The 17,095-nt window shown below is 35.6% G+C and overlaps 1 protein-coding gene across 1 annotated transcript in view; it reads right to left on the reverse strand.

The window, feature by feature from the left end:
• Nucleotides 1–17,095, reverse strand: part of TBC1D32 (TBC1 domain family member 32) — a 184,002-nt gene that overhangs the window by 68,126 nt on the left and 98,781 nt on the right. The window contains exons 24-26 of the mRNA XM_082669226.1: nt 9,629–9,751; nt 8,195–8,303; nt 7,350–7,446 (exon numbers count right to left, since the gene is read on the reverse strand). Coding sequence (XP_082525352.1) covers nt 7,350–7,446; nt 8,195–8,303; nt 9,629–9,751 — 329 coding nt within the window. The remainder of the gene's footprint in view (nt 1–7,349; nt 7,447–8,194; nt 8,304–9,628; nt 9,752–17,095) is intronic.

The raw sequence follows: 17,095 nt of genomic DNA on the forward strand, positions 1-17,095 counted from the left end.
GACTTATACTAAGAATATGTAAAAAATAATAAAAAGACAAATAACCCAATTGAAAAATGGGCACAGGATCTGCATAGTCATCTCTCCAAGGAAGATATACAAATGGCCAATAAGAACATGAAGAGTATCACTTATATGTGGAATCTAAAAAATAAAACAAACTAGTGAATACAACAAAAAAGAAACAACTCACAGATACAGAAAACAAACTAGTGGTTACCAGTGGGGAGATGGGGAGAGGGAATCAGAGAGGTACAAGATAGGGACAGGGGATTAAGAGGTACAACCTACTGTCTATAAAATAAATAAGCTACAAAGATATACTGTACAACACAGGGAATATTGCCAATATTTTATAATAACTATAAATGGAGTATAATCTTTAAAAATTGTGAATCACTATGTTGAACACCTAAAATTTACATAATATTATAAATCAACTATACCTCAATTTAAAAAAAGAACATGAGGAGATGCTCAACATTATTAGTCAGCAAGCAAATGCAAATCAAACCACAAGGAAATAGCACTTCACACCCAGTAGGATGGTAGAATCAAAAATATCAGATAACAAATGAAGATGTGGAAAACATCAACTCTCATACACTGCTGGTGGGAATGTAAAATGGTTTAGCTGCTTTAGAAAACAGTGAGGCAGTTTCTCAAACTATCAGAGTTAACATATAATTCAGCAATTCCACTCCTAGGTATAACACTCTAGAGAAATGAAAACATGTTCATGCAGAAACTTTTACCTGCAGTTGCCTGGTGGCCTAGTGGCTAGGATTTGGTGCTTTCAGAAACTTGTACTGGAATGTTTGTAGCAGCATTATTATAACAGCCAAAAGGTGGAAACAATCCAAGTTTGTTTCACAAAATACCGCATACTATATTATTCCATTCATATGAAAGCTCAGACTAGAGAAATCTCTAGAGACAGAAAGATTTGTGGCTGCTCAGAGCTGGGTGAGGAAAGAGGGGAAAACAAGGATACTGGGTTTCTTTTTGAGGTGATGAAAATGTTCTGAAATTTGTGGTGATGGTTGCACATACCTGAATATAATAAAAAGCACTCAACTGCATACTTTATATGGGTTAATTGTATGGTATGTTAATTATATCTCAATGAAGCTGTTTTAAAAATTTTTCAGGGCTTCCCTGGTGGCGCAGTGGTTGAGAGTCTGCCTGCTGATGCAGGGGACACAGGTTCGTGTCCCGGTCTGGGAAGATCCCACATGCCGCGGAGCGTCTGGGCCCGTGAGCCATGGCCGCTGAGCCTGCGCATCCGGAGCTTGTGCTCCGCAACGGGAGAGGCCACAACAGTGAGAGGCCTGCGTACCGAAAAAAAAAAAAAAAATTTTTTTCAAAGACCTATATGATTGATGCAGAATATATAGGATAATTACCATAAGAAAGAGAAAAGACAAGAGATGAAGTAAAAGACAAGCAAGATGAAAGAATGGGAAAGTAACATATTTGTTATTAGCGTTCACTCTGTTTACTTCTTAGACAGCACAAAGGAAGGGCCTCCAGAGGTTTGCATGGGTAAAGAGTGACTACTGAGGAGCTCTTGGAACATTCAAGTTTACTTACATCAGGAGTTACTAATATGTTTGAAGCTTTCAATGAGCAGCCATGTGAATTTCTAAGATCAAAGAATAGCAATCATTGCCAATGGCCTGGCAGTCAGTAACCTTGTGAGTTATTGCTGTGCTTCTGCTACTCTGTTGGCCCTGTTAGGAATACTAGAAACACACAGGCAATGACCAACAACAACAAAACAAACAAAAAACAAACAAAGAAAAAACAAAAACCACCACCACCACCAACTTACTCTCCACTTTGAAGACACCAGCCCCAACGAAGTAAATATATTTCCAAACAGTTTCTTGATAAAGATAGAAATTCTACAGTAGTAAGGTATATAGGATACAGGCATAATCTAGACTGCTGATTTTTATAATTCAGCCTGAATAAACATTATAAAATAAAAAATAAAGTGAATAGAAGATGCTAGAAAGGGAAGTAAGAAGAGCTTATTTTTCATTTTATTAAGATATTTCTCTCTGATGCTTTCAATACCCAGAGTACACTATCCAACTCCTCAAGCTATTTTTATTTCCCAGTATGGAAGTACTGAATTTCCCTTCCTCCTTAGAGAAAGAAGTACCCATCCTGAACACATCAAAATGGAACGTATACTACTGGCTAGGGATGTTATAACTCCTGGGAGATCTAATTTTAGCTTAGGAAAACAAAAACAAAACAAAACAGATTGCTCTCTCACAATCTTCCTGCTTCCTATGGGAAAGGAATGAGTTAATCTCTAGTAGTGCATGCTAACAGGTACTTGGTTTTAACCACCATACAAACTCTTCTTTCTCCGACTCCCCTTCCCTCTTTCTTATTTTCTGCACAGGAACAATAAGTTACCATACTAACACATTTCTTCCTACTTTTCTCAACTCTCAGATAACAGAGAGATGATATTTTGGAATAGATTTTTATGTATGATGATTTAGGTATGTTCACATATGTGACATATGTACATAAATAATATTAATCAGCTTTTAAAGGGCTTTTACATTTTAATATGGTGACCCTAAAAATGAATACAAAAAAATAACTGAACCAAATGATGTCTCAAGATTCTTATTCACAGATGAAGATAAATCATCTAATAGCTAACACCGATGCCAAGGAACTAACAAGAGGCAATTTAACAGATGAGGAAATGCTAAGTGTAGCAAGAAGGATAAATCTAGAAGTTGGGAGACAAATTAGGTGAATGTCACCATGTGCACACAACTACAGTGATATTTTTTCCACAACGGTGAAATGATATCCCAAATATTGAAGTGCAAATGACTAGAATAACACCTATCAGAATCAGTGAATTATTACCTCTAAATCTAAAAAGCAAGTATATGAACGCTTGCTTTTAAAATAGCTATTTGTATCTTAAAGTATTGCTTAAACAGTATTTTTTTTTTTTTTTTTTTTTTTTTTTTTTTTGCCGTACGCGGGCCTCTCACTGTTGTGGCCTCTCCCGTCGCGGAGCACAGGCTCTGGACGCACATGTCCAGCGGCCATGGCTCACGGGCCCAGCCACTCCGTGGCATGTGGGATCCTCCCGGACCGGGACATGAACCCGCATCCCCCACATCGGCAGGCGGACTCTCAACCACTGCGCCACCAGGGAAGCCTGCTTAAACAGTATTTTTAAATGCATAATTAATGTTTAACATTGAACAGTTTAACCAGGAACATTACTTTCAATTTAGACTTGTATCTGCTAGAAATACATTTGGCTCCATTATTCTCACTGAGGTTACAGAGATATCATCACTGTATTCTCTTACGTACTATCAAAATCAGACATGCTTCTGATTTCCTCTCCCATTTTCTGCCATTCTTCTACGAGTATAGGGTGAGTGATACATCGGCAATACCAGAACGACATATATTTGATTCATATTTGACTCAGTACGTACCTATGCAAAATCGCTTCCTGAGGTACGTCTTTGGCTATCCACTGACTGGTACCTAGATCATTCTCTCCTGCTTAACAAGAACCACAATAATGCCAGGACCACTATTAGGAGGAAGTATTAGGTACTGCTGTTAAATTGAGAATAATGTCTTATTCAAACACTTGTGTTTTAGGTACAAACAGAAAGGCAGCTAGAAGTTGCTGTCCAATATGGTGAGAAAATATGAAGTTAAATAAAGAAAATTGAAATTGTACTAAATTAAAACAGAACATGTGACAGAAAGGCAGGCACAAATGAGTTGGGCCTTGTAGGCTATAGTGGAGTCATGAGAGGGTTTCAAGTAGAGGAGTTAAATGATCCAACCCACATTTCAGTAGCCATTCCTGTGGCTGCTGTGTTGGAAACAAACTGAACAGGTTACTACAATAATACAGGTGAGAGACGAGGGTGGTAGTAGATGAGTGAAAAGTGGTTTTATTTCCGATATGAAGGATCAAGAGCATCTGCTGACACATTAGATGTGGGGTTATGAAGACAGAAGGAGTCAAAGAAAACCTTCAGGTTTATTGCCTAAAGAACTGGAAGCATAAAGTTGTCCTTTTTGAAATGAGGAAGAATACCAAGTATCAGAAATTTATCTCAGACGTGTTAAATTTGATATGTTTATTAACCGTCCTAGTAAAGATGTCAAGTAAACTGATATGAGTACACAGTCAAGTAGAAATACGGGTTTAAGATATAAATCAGAGTGTACTGGACGGTATCTTAGTCATGAGACTAGACAAAATCCCCCAAAGAATAAGTACAGACAAAAAAAAAAAAAAAAGAACTGAGACCTGGGGCACTCCAAAGTTTAGAGGTTGGACAGATGTGAAAGATCCAACAAAAGAGATGAAGAATTTGCCAGAAATGCAGCAGGGGGGAAGAAAATTAGATAATGTACTTTCTGAAAGCCAAATAAGAAAATGTTTCAAAAAAGAGAGGCATCAAACATTTTAAGTTTTATTTATTTATTTTTTTTTTTGCGGTACACGGGCCTCTCACTGTTGTGGCCTCTCCCGTTGCGGAGCACAGGCTCCGGACGCGCAGGCTCAGCGGCCATGGCTCACGGGCCCAGCTGCTCCGCCGCATGTGGGATCCTCCCGGACCGGGGCAGGAACCCGCATCCCCTGCATCGGCAGGTGGGCTCTCAACCACTGCGCCACCAGGGAAGCCCCAAACATTTTAAGTTTTAATGCTGGGTGTAGTAGGATGAGGATGAGATCTGACCTGTCGATTTAATCATGGTAGAATAGTAAGAGTGAAAGCCTGATTAGCTTTCAAGTGGATTCAAGAGAGCATGGAAAGAGAATAACTACAATATTAAGATTAGACAACTCCTTCAAGGAATTTTGCAGGAGGAGGACAGAAATGGGATTGTAGAGAGGGGAAAGTAAATTCAAAAGAAGATATTTTAAATATGGAAAAATTAACAGCATGCTTGCTGGCCTGTAGGAAAGCTATAGTGGAGATCCACACCCAACCCCCACCCACAAAAAAAGCAATAAAGAAAAAGGGAGAACTGTTAAAAGCAATATCTTTGCAAAAAAGAGGATGGAATGCAGGGCACAAATGGAGAAACTGGACTTTGTAATTAACATTTGCAGTTTTATTCATAGTAATACAAAATCTAAATTGGCACAGATGCAGCCGAGTGAGCTGACATGTATCAGGAGCACATGGAAGCTGACTGTTTCTATTTCCTCAGTTTAAAAAAAAAAAGGAAACAGAGTTATCATCTGATAGGAAAGATTGGGAAGAGGTTAGGAAGGTTTGATGAAAGAGAATATTTGAAAACAGTCATCTAGGAGACTAGGAGAGTAAATGGACCTGTGGACACACTATATGACTGCCTGGCAGCATTACAGGCTTACTAGAGGTTAATAACCATTCTGCAGTTATCTTCTGGGCTAGACAGATAAGCTATTATTACTCCCTTTTCTAAATCACTTATAAGAGTAGAGCAGGGAAAAAAATTATACTCCTCTGAGCACCGATTCCTAGGAATTGATTTTTTTTTTTTTTTCCTTCTCAGGGAACTATCCATTTAATCTTACTTTCTGATTTGTCTGCCTTGGTCATTTTAAAATAAAGCATATATTTTTTATCAAACTATTATACTTTGAAGAAACAAACTATCTAATATGGCAGTCACAAAGTAAGACTGACAATGAATGAATTTGCTGTTCAAAAGAAAAGATATATTTGTTTCCAAGCGAAATTTAGCAAAGGTAATGATGCTATATGGTAACAAGGAAAAAGGCTGAATGGTTGAGGCACGAAGAATAGATCATATGCTATACATCATCTTATATCCGGTGCTTAGTGAAGTACCTGATAATCAGCACTCAAGAAACATGTTGAATAAAGGAATGAGGAGGCGAATACATAATGAAACCTAAAGACAGAATGACAAAATATAAAGACTGATTAAAAAGACTGAAAGTAGGAGAGGAAGACATAAAAGACTGGGTTCACTGAAAGATGCAAGTCAGTGGTAAGAGTCCAAAATGATATTCTTTTAAGAGTTTCTTCTTGAAAAATACTTAATATTGCTCCCACATCTCTGAATTAGGTCACACGAGAAAAACATACGGCAAAATTTTAAAAGTGTATTAAAAAGACAAGTATTAAAAACTTTTAAAAATCCCTCACATTCTCTTTCCCTAACCTAGGTAGACAGAAAACAAATAGAAATTTGTCTCCATGCAATTGTGAGATACACAGTGTATATCTTAAACACTGGATAGAAATAAAAACATGTATCAATTGATGGCCTCTATTGATTGATTTAAGGCAAGTAAACACTGGGAAAAGTAAGTGGCTTATGAAGCCTCACACAGAAGAAAAATTTCTTATTTCTCAACAACCACTCTGTGGAATCTAACCTACATGAAATGAATTATATACGTTATTTCTTTCCAATGCAAGTTTGATAGTACAAGGAGATCATGTTGATACTAAGATTTAACTTCTCTAATTAATGGTTTAAAATCTTCATATTTCATCTTAGAATTCTCAAGTCTAAAAACTGCTTGAATTTTTATTGCTCTTATGATAAAGTCTAAATACCTGAACTTGAGGTACCCTGGTCTTACGGCTGAACTTGGCTTACCTGCCTAAGACTTACCTCTGGTCACTCTTGTCCTCACAGTCCAAATCTCATACATCCTTGAACTACTCATGTTTCTTAATATAATTTGCTCCTTTTAGTCTCACTGCTGTTTCCTCTGTCAAAAATGCTCTTCTAATACCCAGAAAACACCTACTTCACGTCTCACTTTAAACTCAGTGCTCTTTGGAAGAGCATCTGCTTATGTGCTACCCTAGCAGGCTACACATTTTTCTATATATTTAGTTCCTATCACACGGTATTACCATACAATTGTCTAATTACTTGAATGTATTCCCTAAAAGGTCAAAAATATCAGAATTTTAATTTTATTATATTTATATAACATTTATATTTTAAGTCCTGAGCACACAGGACTTACGTATGGCACACAGATATTAAAAAATATTAATCTGTGGAATAAAGTTCTACGTATCGAGAATTAATTCATCGAAAATCACTAATTCCCTTTTTTAAAGCAAAAAAAAGGTTCTGATAAGAACTATTCAGCATCATACAAATATTCATTTAGTAAGGAACATGTGAAATCATGAAAACTTACAAAGAAACAGACATATATGGATTCAGGTATATGAGCTGAATGAAAAATAGTATTAATCTCCCTTCATAATACTTTATCTTTTTTCAAATTATAACAAAAATAAAAAGCAGTAAAACATGGCACTTGATGGTAAATGTTTTACCTTGTTTTAGATCAGCATTTCTCATAACTCTGTCTGACAAATAGCAGTCTGGTAAAGGGTATGATGAAAACATTGGCCAAGGATATGGATCATCACCCTAAAAAAGAAGACAGATGACTTTAGGAAGTAGTTTAATATTAAATTTTAAGACTTTCTGAAATATCACTTAAATTGGCTTTTGTTTCATAAATTCCAGAGTTGTAGCATAACTAACCAAAAGCTATCTGACATCATAATTCAACACTCTAATGGATACTAACTAAAATGAAATATAGAGACAACGTTAAATAAGTACTAAAGACAAATATGATAACTTGTTGTAGCAACTAGACTGCTCACAAAACTATTTCTCCTATGCTGTCAATCATTTCTAGCTCACCATTCTTGGAGTGAAGTACTTAATATAACAACAAACAACAGTAAAAATAACAAAAAAACCCTTCAAGAGAAAACCAAACTCTATGGATACTGATGAAACGAGAGGTACTCAATATAGCCAATGAAACACAATGAGAATTAGTCATCTAATAAAAAGCAGGTATCATGAAGGGGAAAGACATTAAAAGTGAAAAAATTTTAATATGTGTTCAAAGACACACAAGGAAAATGACAAGTTTTTAATAAAAGAATATCCTACTCTGCAACACAAACTACCACTCAAGACACCTTGCCTTGAAGAATGCTATTTTCATTAGAAAGTATTTACTTGCATCCTAAAGTTTTTCTAGTAACAAAAGTTCAATTCTGTGATGTGGATATTCAGAAGTTGTTTATTGTCACTTGAGCTGGCTACCTTGCTTCAAAATGTCAGAAAAACATTCCCCCCTCCTCTTTACCCCACTTACCTTCTCTAGTATCCTTGGAGGCAAAATTCGTTCCATTGGACCCCCAATAAGATTTATTCTAACAAGAACATGATTTCTCTCCACTGATAAGCTATCAATTATAAAATCTCTGAAAAATAAATATATCAATTGTTACTGCCTTAATTGAATATGATTTTATTTTAAGATCATGTCAGTGGAAAGTAGAAGAAAAAAGCAATACAATTTCTATAGAAGAGTCTGAAAAATAAATTCACTTTTTATCTTACAGCTTTCTTAGCTACAGAGCAAAGAACTGGAGATATAATTCATATAATGAGATGAATGAGATTAAGAATATTTCCTTGATAAATGTCACATGTTATAAAGAAATGGGATTAAGATGTGCATTATTTCCACACCAACTCTATCACATTTTTAGATTTATTCATTTTATTTATTTTTGGCTGCGTTGGGTCTTTGTTGCTGTGCGCAGGCTTTCTCTCTAGTTGTAGAGAGCCGGGGCTACTCTGCCTTGCGTGGGCTTCTCATTGCCGTGGCTTCTCTTGTTGTGGAGCATAGGCTCTAGGCGTGCAGGCTTCAGTAGTTGTGGCACGCAGGTTCACTAGTTGTGGCACACGGGCTTAGTTGCTCCGTGGCATGTGGGATCTTCCCGGACCAGGGTTCGAACCCGTATCTCCTACATTGGCAGGCAGATTCTTAACACTGTGCCACCAGGGAAACCACATTCTTAGCCAAAGTTCCCTTAAGTTCTAGATCCAGTGACTTAATTCAAATTCTTCACTTTGTATCCTCCACACTTCCTGCAGCTGTTAATAATATCCTTCTATATCAAACCTAGAGTATTCAGTAATGTGGCCTGGTATTCTGTACTATTTTTCCAAGGTCTAGCTAGAGTGGAGGCACACTTTTTTTAAATTACAGACACAAAAACAATGCCAGCTATTGAATGTGTGTTCAAGATATGTCAACCGAATCAAGGTAATAGTAAGTATGACATATTAATAGAAAAAAGTTTTCAAGATATTACCATAACCTCATTTTGCAATAATCAGAATTTATAACTATGAACTAACATAATTAAGAGAATGAAGTAAAAATTGCCTCTATAAGGGACACAAAAATCAAATGTTTTGTTTAATGAGTCATCTTTCACATGAGTCTGAATTTAAAGCTGATACAACTTAATAAAGTTAGGACTTAACTAAAAAACAAAAAACTAAACAGAAACTTAAAAAGTAGTACTCTGTAAGCTGTCTCCAAGAACATTGTCTACAATCTTTTTAACTGTGACATTTATGCTTTATTGCCTTTTACTCTTATTTAAATCTACTGAATTCAGATAATGGAAAAACATTAAATAAACTGTACAGAAAATTACTGCCTCAACAGAACATCTGTAAAGAAAGCTGTTATTGTCTCTTAATTATTTTATTATTATTATTATTTTTTTACCTGTGACTGTCAGAGGTCTCTAAGGTATTTTCTTCTTGAGCATTTAGTAACATTTCAGATACTTGATACTGAGCCTCCAATAGGAGAAGAGTGTCTAGATCACAGCATACGACACTTAATAACCTAAATAAAAAGGAACAATAAAAGTAGATTTTCAAAAATATATCCTAAAAGTTTAGAAACTTTCTTGGTGTCTCAAACCAAGAGAAATGGAAATAAAAATTTTGTAAGAAAAATCAGGTAGTTATTTCAGATATATTTTTAATCATTTTGAATAATTGACCTCAAAAAATTTTCTAATTGAAATATCATTTAAAGACCATGGGTTATTTCTAATCTAGTTTAAAAATTTATCTACATCTAGGAATAATAAATTTTATTCTCAACTGATACTTAATTTAAAAATTAATTAGGGAACATTAGCAAATCTATAAAAACTACAAATTGCCACCACTTTTTACTCAATTAAATACAGAAGGAATGACAGAATCATCTTGCTACCAATCCAGGAAATATTTATTAGGTGAAATGTCAATGGCTAACTTTATAATTGTCAGATAAAGCTGAGAACACCAAAACACAATGATCTATCTTAACATTACTAAAAGTAGAAATCATGAGGCTCCTATTGTGATGCAAGAGGATGTACAGTGAGTGCACCATCTACAAAATATTCTTGCCAAAAAAACAGAACCTGAAACTAACCAATCCTAGATATCTCATTATCAGTTTATACTGATACAAGGCTCAGAGAAATATGTAAAAAGACACCACAAGAGGGAAACAGTCAACACAAAAACCAGAATTTGGAGAATACTACACATTATATATTTCTTCTGGAAAAAAAAATGTTCATAAAAAAAAGAGGGGATAAAGGAAGTTATAAATTAAAAGAAAAATAAAATGAATGTGAAGATTTTGTTTTGATCATGATTCAACCAAAAACTGTGAGAATGCATTTTGAGTCACACAGGAACTATCTCCAAGGTATGTTAAGTAAAAAAGAAGAGGCACAAGACGTGCATAGTGGTAGCATTTGAACCAAAATGGAGAAACATTTGAATACATATTTAAGTACATATTTGTTTCTACGTAGAATCCCTCTCTAAAGACAAAAAAGAAACTGGTAAGAGTTGTTAGCTGGGCGGGGTGGGGGCGGTGGTTGGAATCTGACAGACTGAAGGGAATATACTTCTCACAGTATATCTTTTACAGTTTTTGAATTTTGGTGCAATAACATGTTTTATCTAGTCAATAGCATCCATAAATAGAAAAATGTTTGGTGGATGCATTTAACAGTCAAAAATGGCAATTCAACATCACTCCCCAGAACCTGGCTAAAATAACCAAATTTATCCAAAACTAAGGGAAAATCTACTATCAATTTAGAGAAATGTTCCATACTTAGTTTATAAAAGTAAGAACATTTGTGCTAGATAAAATGAAAAGAATACTTAGACTTCTAGTTTAAAGATGGTAGTGTAAGTTGGTATTTCCCTTTTCTCAGCCTAGAAATAACCCCAAGGATTGAGAAGGAAGGAAAAGATCATAAAAATGTTTAGCCACAAAATGAGCTGAAGGACAGTCAAGGGCAATCAAAATTGGGCAAAGACCACTATGGGAAGGAAAGAAACTGAGAAAGGATGTCATGGCTGCCCATGAAAAACAACAGAATTAATTTCTCAAAAAAATTCATAAAAACAAAATTTTCAGAAATGAGGAGTATACTCAGATGAAACTCTCTGTTTACAATAGTGGAAACAGGATACACGAGACAGAGGCAGGAAGATCCCTGGTCCTATTATGGTTCGTAGTAATAGAAGAAACAAGGTAGAACATGGAGTCACAGACAAATCAATTATTAGTTATTGGTTACAGGTTATAGAGACAATTATTAATAATTAAAACTGACTACACGCATAGTGAGATTGGCAGGGACAACACAAAAACATACACAGACCAAAAACTCAGGCCCACAGAAAAAGTTCAACTAACTGGGAACATGACCATAACTTCTCTTCAACACGATCCTCATGTAAACAGCTGATGGTGAAAGAACTCACACTCCTCCAAAAACAAATACCACAGGACGCATACAAAGGTGCTCCAAGAAAAAGGAGGAAATAACAGGATGAGCAGATGGCAAATACAAACACACAGGGCAGCCATTATACACTCCAAAACTATGACCAAATAATTGTCCGTGAATTCTTTAAGTTATATAAATGTATCAAATCAACAGGTTGTATAACTTACAGAATATTATATTGCAATTACCTCTCAACTGAAAAGTTTCATAAAGCAGTAGTCTCCAATAAGCTCTTTGCACAAAGTAGAGCTGTATAAGCACAGGAAAGAAACAGCAAAACAACCAGAAAAGATAAAACATGAACTGGCAGAGCTAAGGAAAGAAGCAGAAGAACAAAAGTGTCACAGAAATTAATGCACAATTAGAAATAGCAAAAAAGAACAGATGCTGCTAAAAGCACAATAAATGATACAGGGAACAGAATGAGAGTGTGAAAAACATAATGAAAATAAAGAATTTAAACTACTGATTTCTTGAAGAGAAAACAGAAATAACCTAACAGGATACATCTTTAGAGATACTGGTCAAATTCCAGGAGAAAAGCAACCATGACAGCATGTCCAGGGTAAACTGAACCAAAAGAGTCAACACTGAGACAGAGCTATTAGACTTAGAGAAAGAACCACTGGGGTGTCCAGGGAAAAAGGTAAGTCACTAACAGAGTTGGGGTTGGGGGGAAGGGAATCAAGCTGTTCTCAGATATACCCACAGCAACATTCAATACCAGCAGGACAATGAAGCAATACTGGGAGGAGGTCTAACACCAGATAGTAACACACATTACAAAGCTGTGAAAATTTTAAAAGTGTAGTAATGGCATGAATAAACAAACGAAAATTCAAACAGATGCAAATATATAGAGGAATTTAAAATATGTCAAAGGCAGACAGAATTTCCTGGTGGACGGAATATGTGGAGCAAAAAGAAGAAAGATACCAAGGATGACTTTAGATGTTTTGTTAGAAAAATAAGAAGGATCAAGTTGTCACCAAACTAGGTAATAAAGCTTTAAGTTATAAAGGTTTAGGGAGGACCTAGTAACCTTTCTACTTTCTTTAGGTTACTAAATCAGTGAACAGGTAATGAAAATAACCTCAACATCCTCTAGTTTATGATTTGAAAAGAGGAGTCTATAGACTATAGATGGACAATTAGACGATCCAAGGTGAATTAGAGTAGCTCTGAAAGCGGATCCATGCCTGGACTGAATTCTCATTAGAGAATGAGTAAATAGAAACTTTAACAAACGATGTAAGACTTTTAAAATCCTACAAATACTAGGAATAATATAAGGTTAGCAAATTTGATCCAGCAGTAAATTAAAATAATAGCATACTGTGATCAAGCACCGTTCATTCCAGGAAGAAAAGGATAGTTTAATATTGAAACATCTCCTGATATAATTCATGACATCTATATGTAATAGAAAATATATAATCATCTGACCAGATGCTTGAAAGCTACTTAATCTAAGATTCAACCACTCTCTACTCCCTGTCCTCCAAAAAATAGCATTCCCATTAAGGTCATGAAAACAGCAAAACTGTCCATTATTTAGCATTGTTTTAGAAGTTTAAGCCAATGCAAAAAAGATAAGAAAAAGAGGAATGCTATCTGAAAGGAAATAATGATGTTCATTATCAGAAGATGATAAAACTGTTTATTTGGAAACTATCCTTCCCCATGACATAAAATTCAATTTACTTGATTTTAAGAAATATTGGTTGAATACCTACTAAGTGCCTATTACTGTTTTAAGTGCCAAGGATACCTCACTGAACACACATGCACAAAAATCCCAGTCTTTATGGAATGCTAAATACTAGAGGAGGGGAACAGTAACAACAACAACAACAAAAACACAGCATGGATACAACTAAAGCAGGGAAGTGAATAAGGAGTTTTAACAAGAGAGCAGTGGGGATAGATCACTGTACGCAATTTCAAATAAGGTAGTTAGGAAAGACCTCAGCAAGAAGGTGACACCTGAGTAAAGACCTAAAAGAAATGAAGAAACAAGCCATGGAGCTATCTGAGGGATAAACGTTCCAAGGCAGAGCAAACAGCTTGAGCAAGGGACTGAAGGTTGAGAGCATGACTGGCATGTTTGAAGAACAGTATGCCATTCTCGCTGGAGTCTCTCTACTCTGCTGGCTTTGAAGAAGCAAGCAGCCATACTGGAGAAACCACGTGGCAAGGAACTACAGGTAGCCTCTAAGAATTGAGGGCAGACTTCAATTAACAAAGCTGCAAGGCCTCTAGCCTCTAAGCAGCAAGAAAATATGACCTTCAGTCCTAAAACCATAAGGAACTACATTCTGCCAAAAATCTGTGAGTTTGGAAACAGATACTTTCCTGATTGAGCTTCAAAAGAGATCACAGCCCCATCTGACACCTTGATTGTAGCCTTGTAAGACTATGAACAAGGAACCAAGCAGAGAGAACCAAGTAGAGAGAAACTGAGGTAAGTGTGTGATGTTTTAAGCCACAAAGTTTGTGGTAAGAGTTCAACAAAATGGCTCCACTAACAACCTAAAAGCATTTAAAGGAGAATAGTTAAATGAATTAATAATTGGTATATCTATACAGTCTCAGACATTTATCTCAGATATGGTGCTTACCACGTCCTAAATTTATGTGACATATTTAGTCTCACAATAACTCCAAGGAAGGTAGAGTTACTGTCTCCATTTCACATACGAAAAAATGGAGGCATAGAGAGGTTACGAATCTTGTCTAAAATCACTTTGATGATGTGGTTCCAGAGTCCATGCTCTTAAACCACTGGGTGATATTGCCACATACTGTAGTATATACTGGGGAACATAAGGCTACAAATATTAAACTAACAAAAGAAATATAAGACCTATGAAAAAAACCCCAATGTCCTAATGAGAGTAATTAGAGAATACTTAAATAAAATGGAGATATATACAATGTTTACAGATTGGAAAACTCAGTATAAAGATGTCAGTTCACTCACTATTTATCTGTAGATTCAATCCAAGGATAATTAAAATCCCAGTGGGCTGGTTTGTGTGACAAGATGATTCTAAAATTTGTATGGAAAAAAAAGGACTAAAAGTAGCCACGATATTTTTGGAAAAGAACCAAGTGGGAACAATCACCCTATCAATTATTGTAACATATTATAAAGCTATAGTAATTAACAGAATCTAATATTTGTACAAGGATGAACAAAATCCAACTGAATAGAATAGGAAGTTCAAAAACATACCTTTGAATATTTAGATACCTTTTCTGTAACACACAAAAAAATTATGTATATATATGCACACAGAGATACGTAGCTAATGTTCCACGTGTAGTTGTTTATAATAGCCAAAACTAGAGAACTATAAGTATCTCAAACGTCTGCTAGTAGCATAATATATAAACAAAACACAGTATACTCATGCTATGGAATATCATATAGCAATGAGTATTGACCTTAGAAACATAATGCTACATATAAAAGGTCAGATGTCACAGAGTATACAGTCTATGCTACCACTAAAATAAAGCCCAAAAAGCAACAAAATTAAATGTATTTTTTTGGAAATACATAACTAAGTAGTAAAAATATAAAATAAAGTAGTAAATACCATAAAAGTCAGAATAGTGGTTACCCATTAGGGAGATGGGAGGCAGTCATGATCAACAAATGCAGAGTACTAGTAAGTTCTCTTTGTTTACTTGACTGGGATTTTATGTAGACATTTATTCTACAACACTTTGCTAAATTTATGTTTATATTTTATGCAGGATTTATATTTTTAATATTTCATAAAAAACTTGTGTCATGCTTGGGTGGATAATGGGAAAAGTATAGCATTATATCTATAAGAAATATAAACGTGTGCAATAAATGAACAAATCGAAAACACCAATAAAACAATGCATACTTTAATAATTATGCATAAAAGCCTTGATAACAATGAGTGCCATTTACTACTCAATCATGTAATCATCTAATAAACAGATCTTAATGTTTCATTAATTATATCAGCATATTTGTATAAGCTAGCAGCTACAGTAAACATGGAAGAAAAAGCCAGTTGAGTAAGACCATCTTTTTAGCCTAACCATGAGGCTAGGTTTACAAAGTGAATTGGAGTGTTGTGTGCAGATTATTTTATATCCATTAATTTTTGAAAAGTGACCATAAAAACATGTTTCAAAACTTACATATTATTAGGCTTACAAGTAACAAATTGTGAAGTTTAAGTTTTGTTGGCCCCAACCCAAATTTCCCGAAGTTAAGAAAAAAATCTGCTGCTTATTTCAAACATAAAGTTAGTTATATCAAGAAGTATTCCAAAGAAAATCAACAATTATCCAAGATGAATCCAAATTCATTACTGGATAAGTGCTTTAATGGTATATTTTCAGTTTTTTATGGACAGATAAAGTATTAAAAATAAGTTAATGTAAAGATATCAACGGTAAGTTTCACAGAAGAAACTTCAAAGTGTTTGTGAATATGTATGGGTATCTCTCTCTCAGAACACAGAATTAGATGGAGTCTACCTACCCCAGGCACAAACCCCCTCAGGTTGTTAGGTGTTATAGGTTACTTTCATCAAAATAAGAGAAGTTTCTGTACACCAAAAGACAGACAGTAATCACAGACCTTAGCTATTCATTCTCTATTTCATACAATCCTAAGCAATGTGCAAATATTACAGACACTATTATAGCCTTATGGTTCCCAGGAACCCAAACAGTCTAGCACTCAGGGATATGGTGTTGCTGTTTGAAGGTGGTGAAGACATAAGAGTTTGTCTGCCTGCAGGAAAGCTTTTGGAGGCATGACATGACTATTTAAAGTGGGAAAGGATCCAGGCCCCTGCAGTAACTCCATGAAAGAATTTGTGTACCTGTGTTGATATTCAATCAGATCTACTGCCTGGGCTTCCCTGGTGGCGCAGTGGTTGAGAGTCGCCTGTCGATGCAGGGGACGCGGGTTCGTGCCCCGTTCCGGGAAGATCCCACATGCTGCGGAGCGGCTGGGCCCGTGAGCCATGGCCACTGAGCCTGCGCATCCGGAGCCTGTGCTCCGCAACGGGAGAGGCCACAACAGTGAGAGGCCCGCATACCGCCAAAAAAAAAAAAAAAAAAAAAAAAAAAAAAAATCTACTGCCTTATTTGAGTCAGGTTTATTGATGACATCTAATAACAGCTTTCTCATCTCACCTCAGGCACTGAAGGCTAAGTCCCTATCTTTATTAGACACTTTATACTGCATTGCTCAGTCTGCACATGTTTCCTGCCTTAGTGTATCTGTTAATTATATGTAACAAAAGACATAATCAGGATGAAGTCTCCTTAGGAGAGTAAATTAACAAAGCCTCTAACTGAGAAGATACTGCTAATTT

Source organism: Grampus griseus (assembly GCF_964374135.1).
Source record: "Grampus griseus genome assembly, chromosome: 13".
Taxonomy (NCBI): domain Eukaryota; kingdom Metazoa; phylum Chordata; class Mammalia; order Artiodactyla; family Delphinidae; genus Grampus; species Grampus griseus.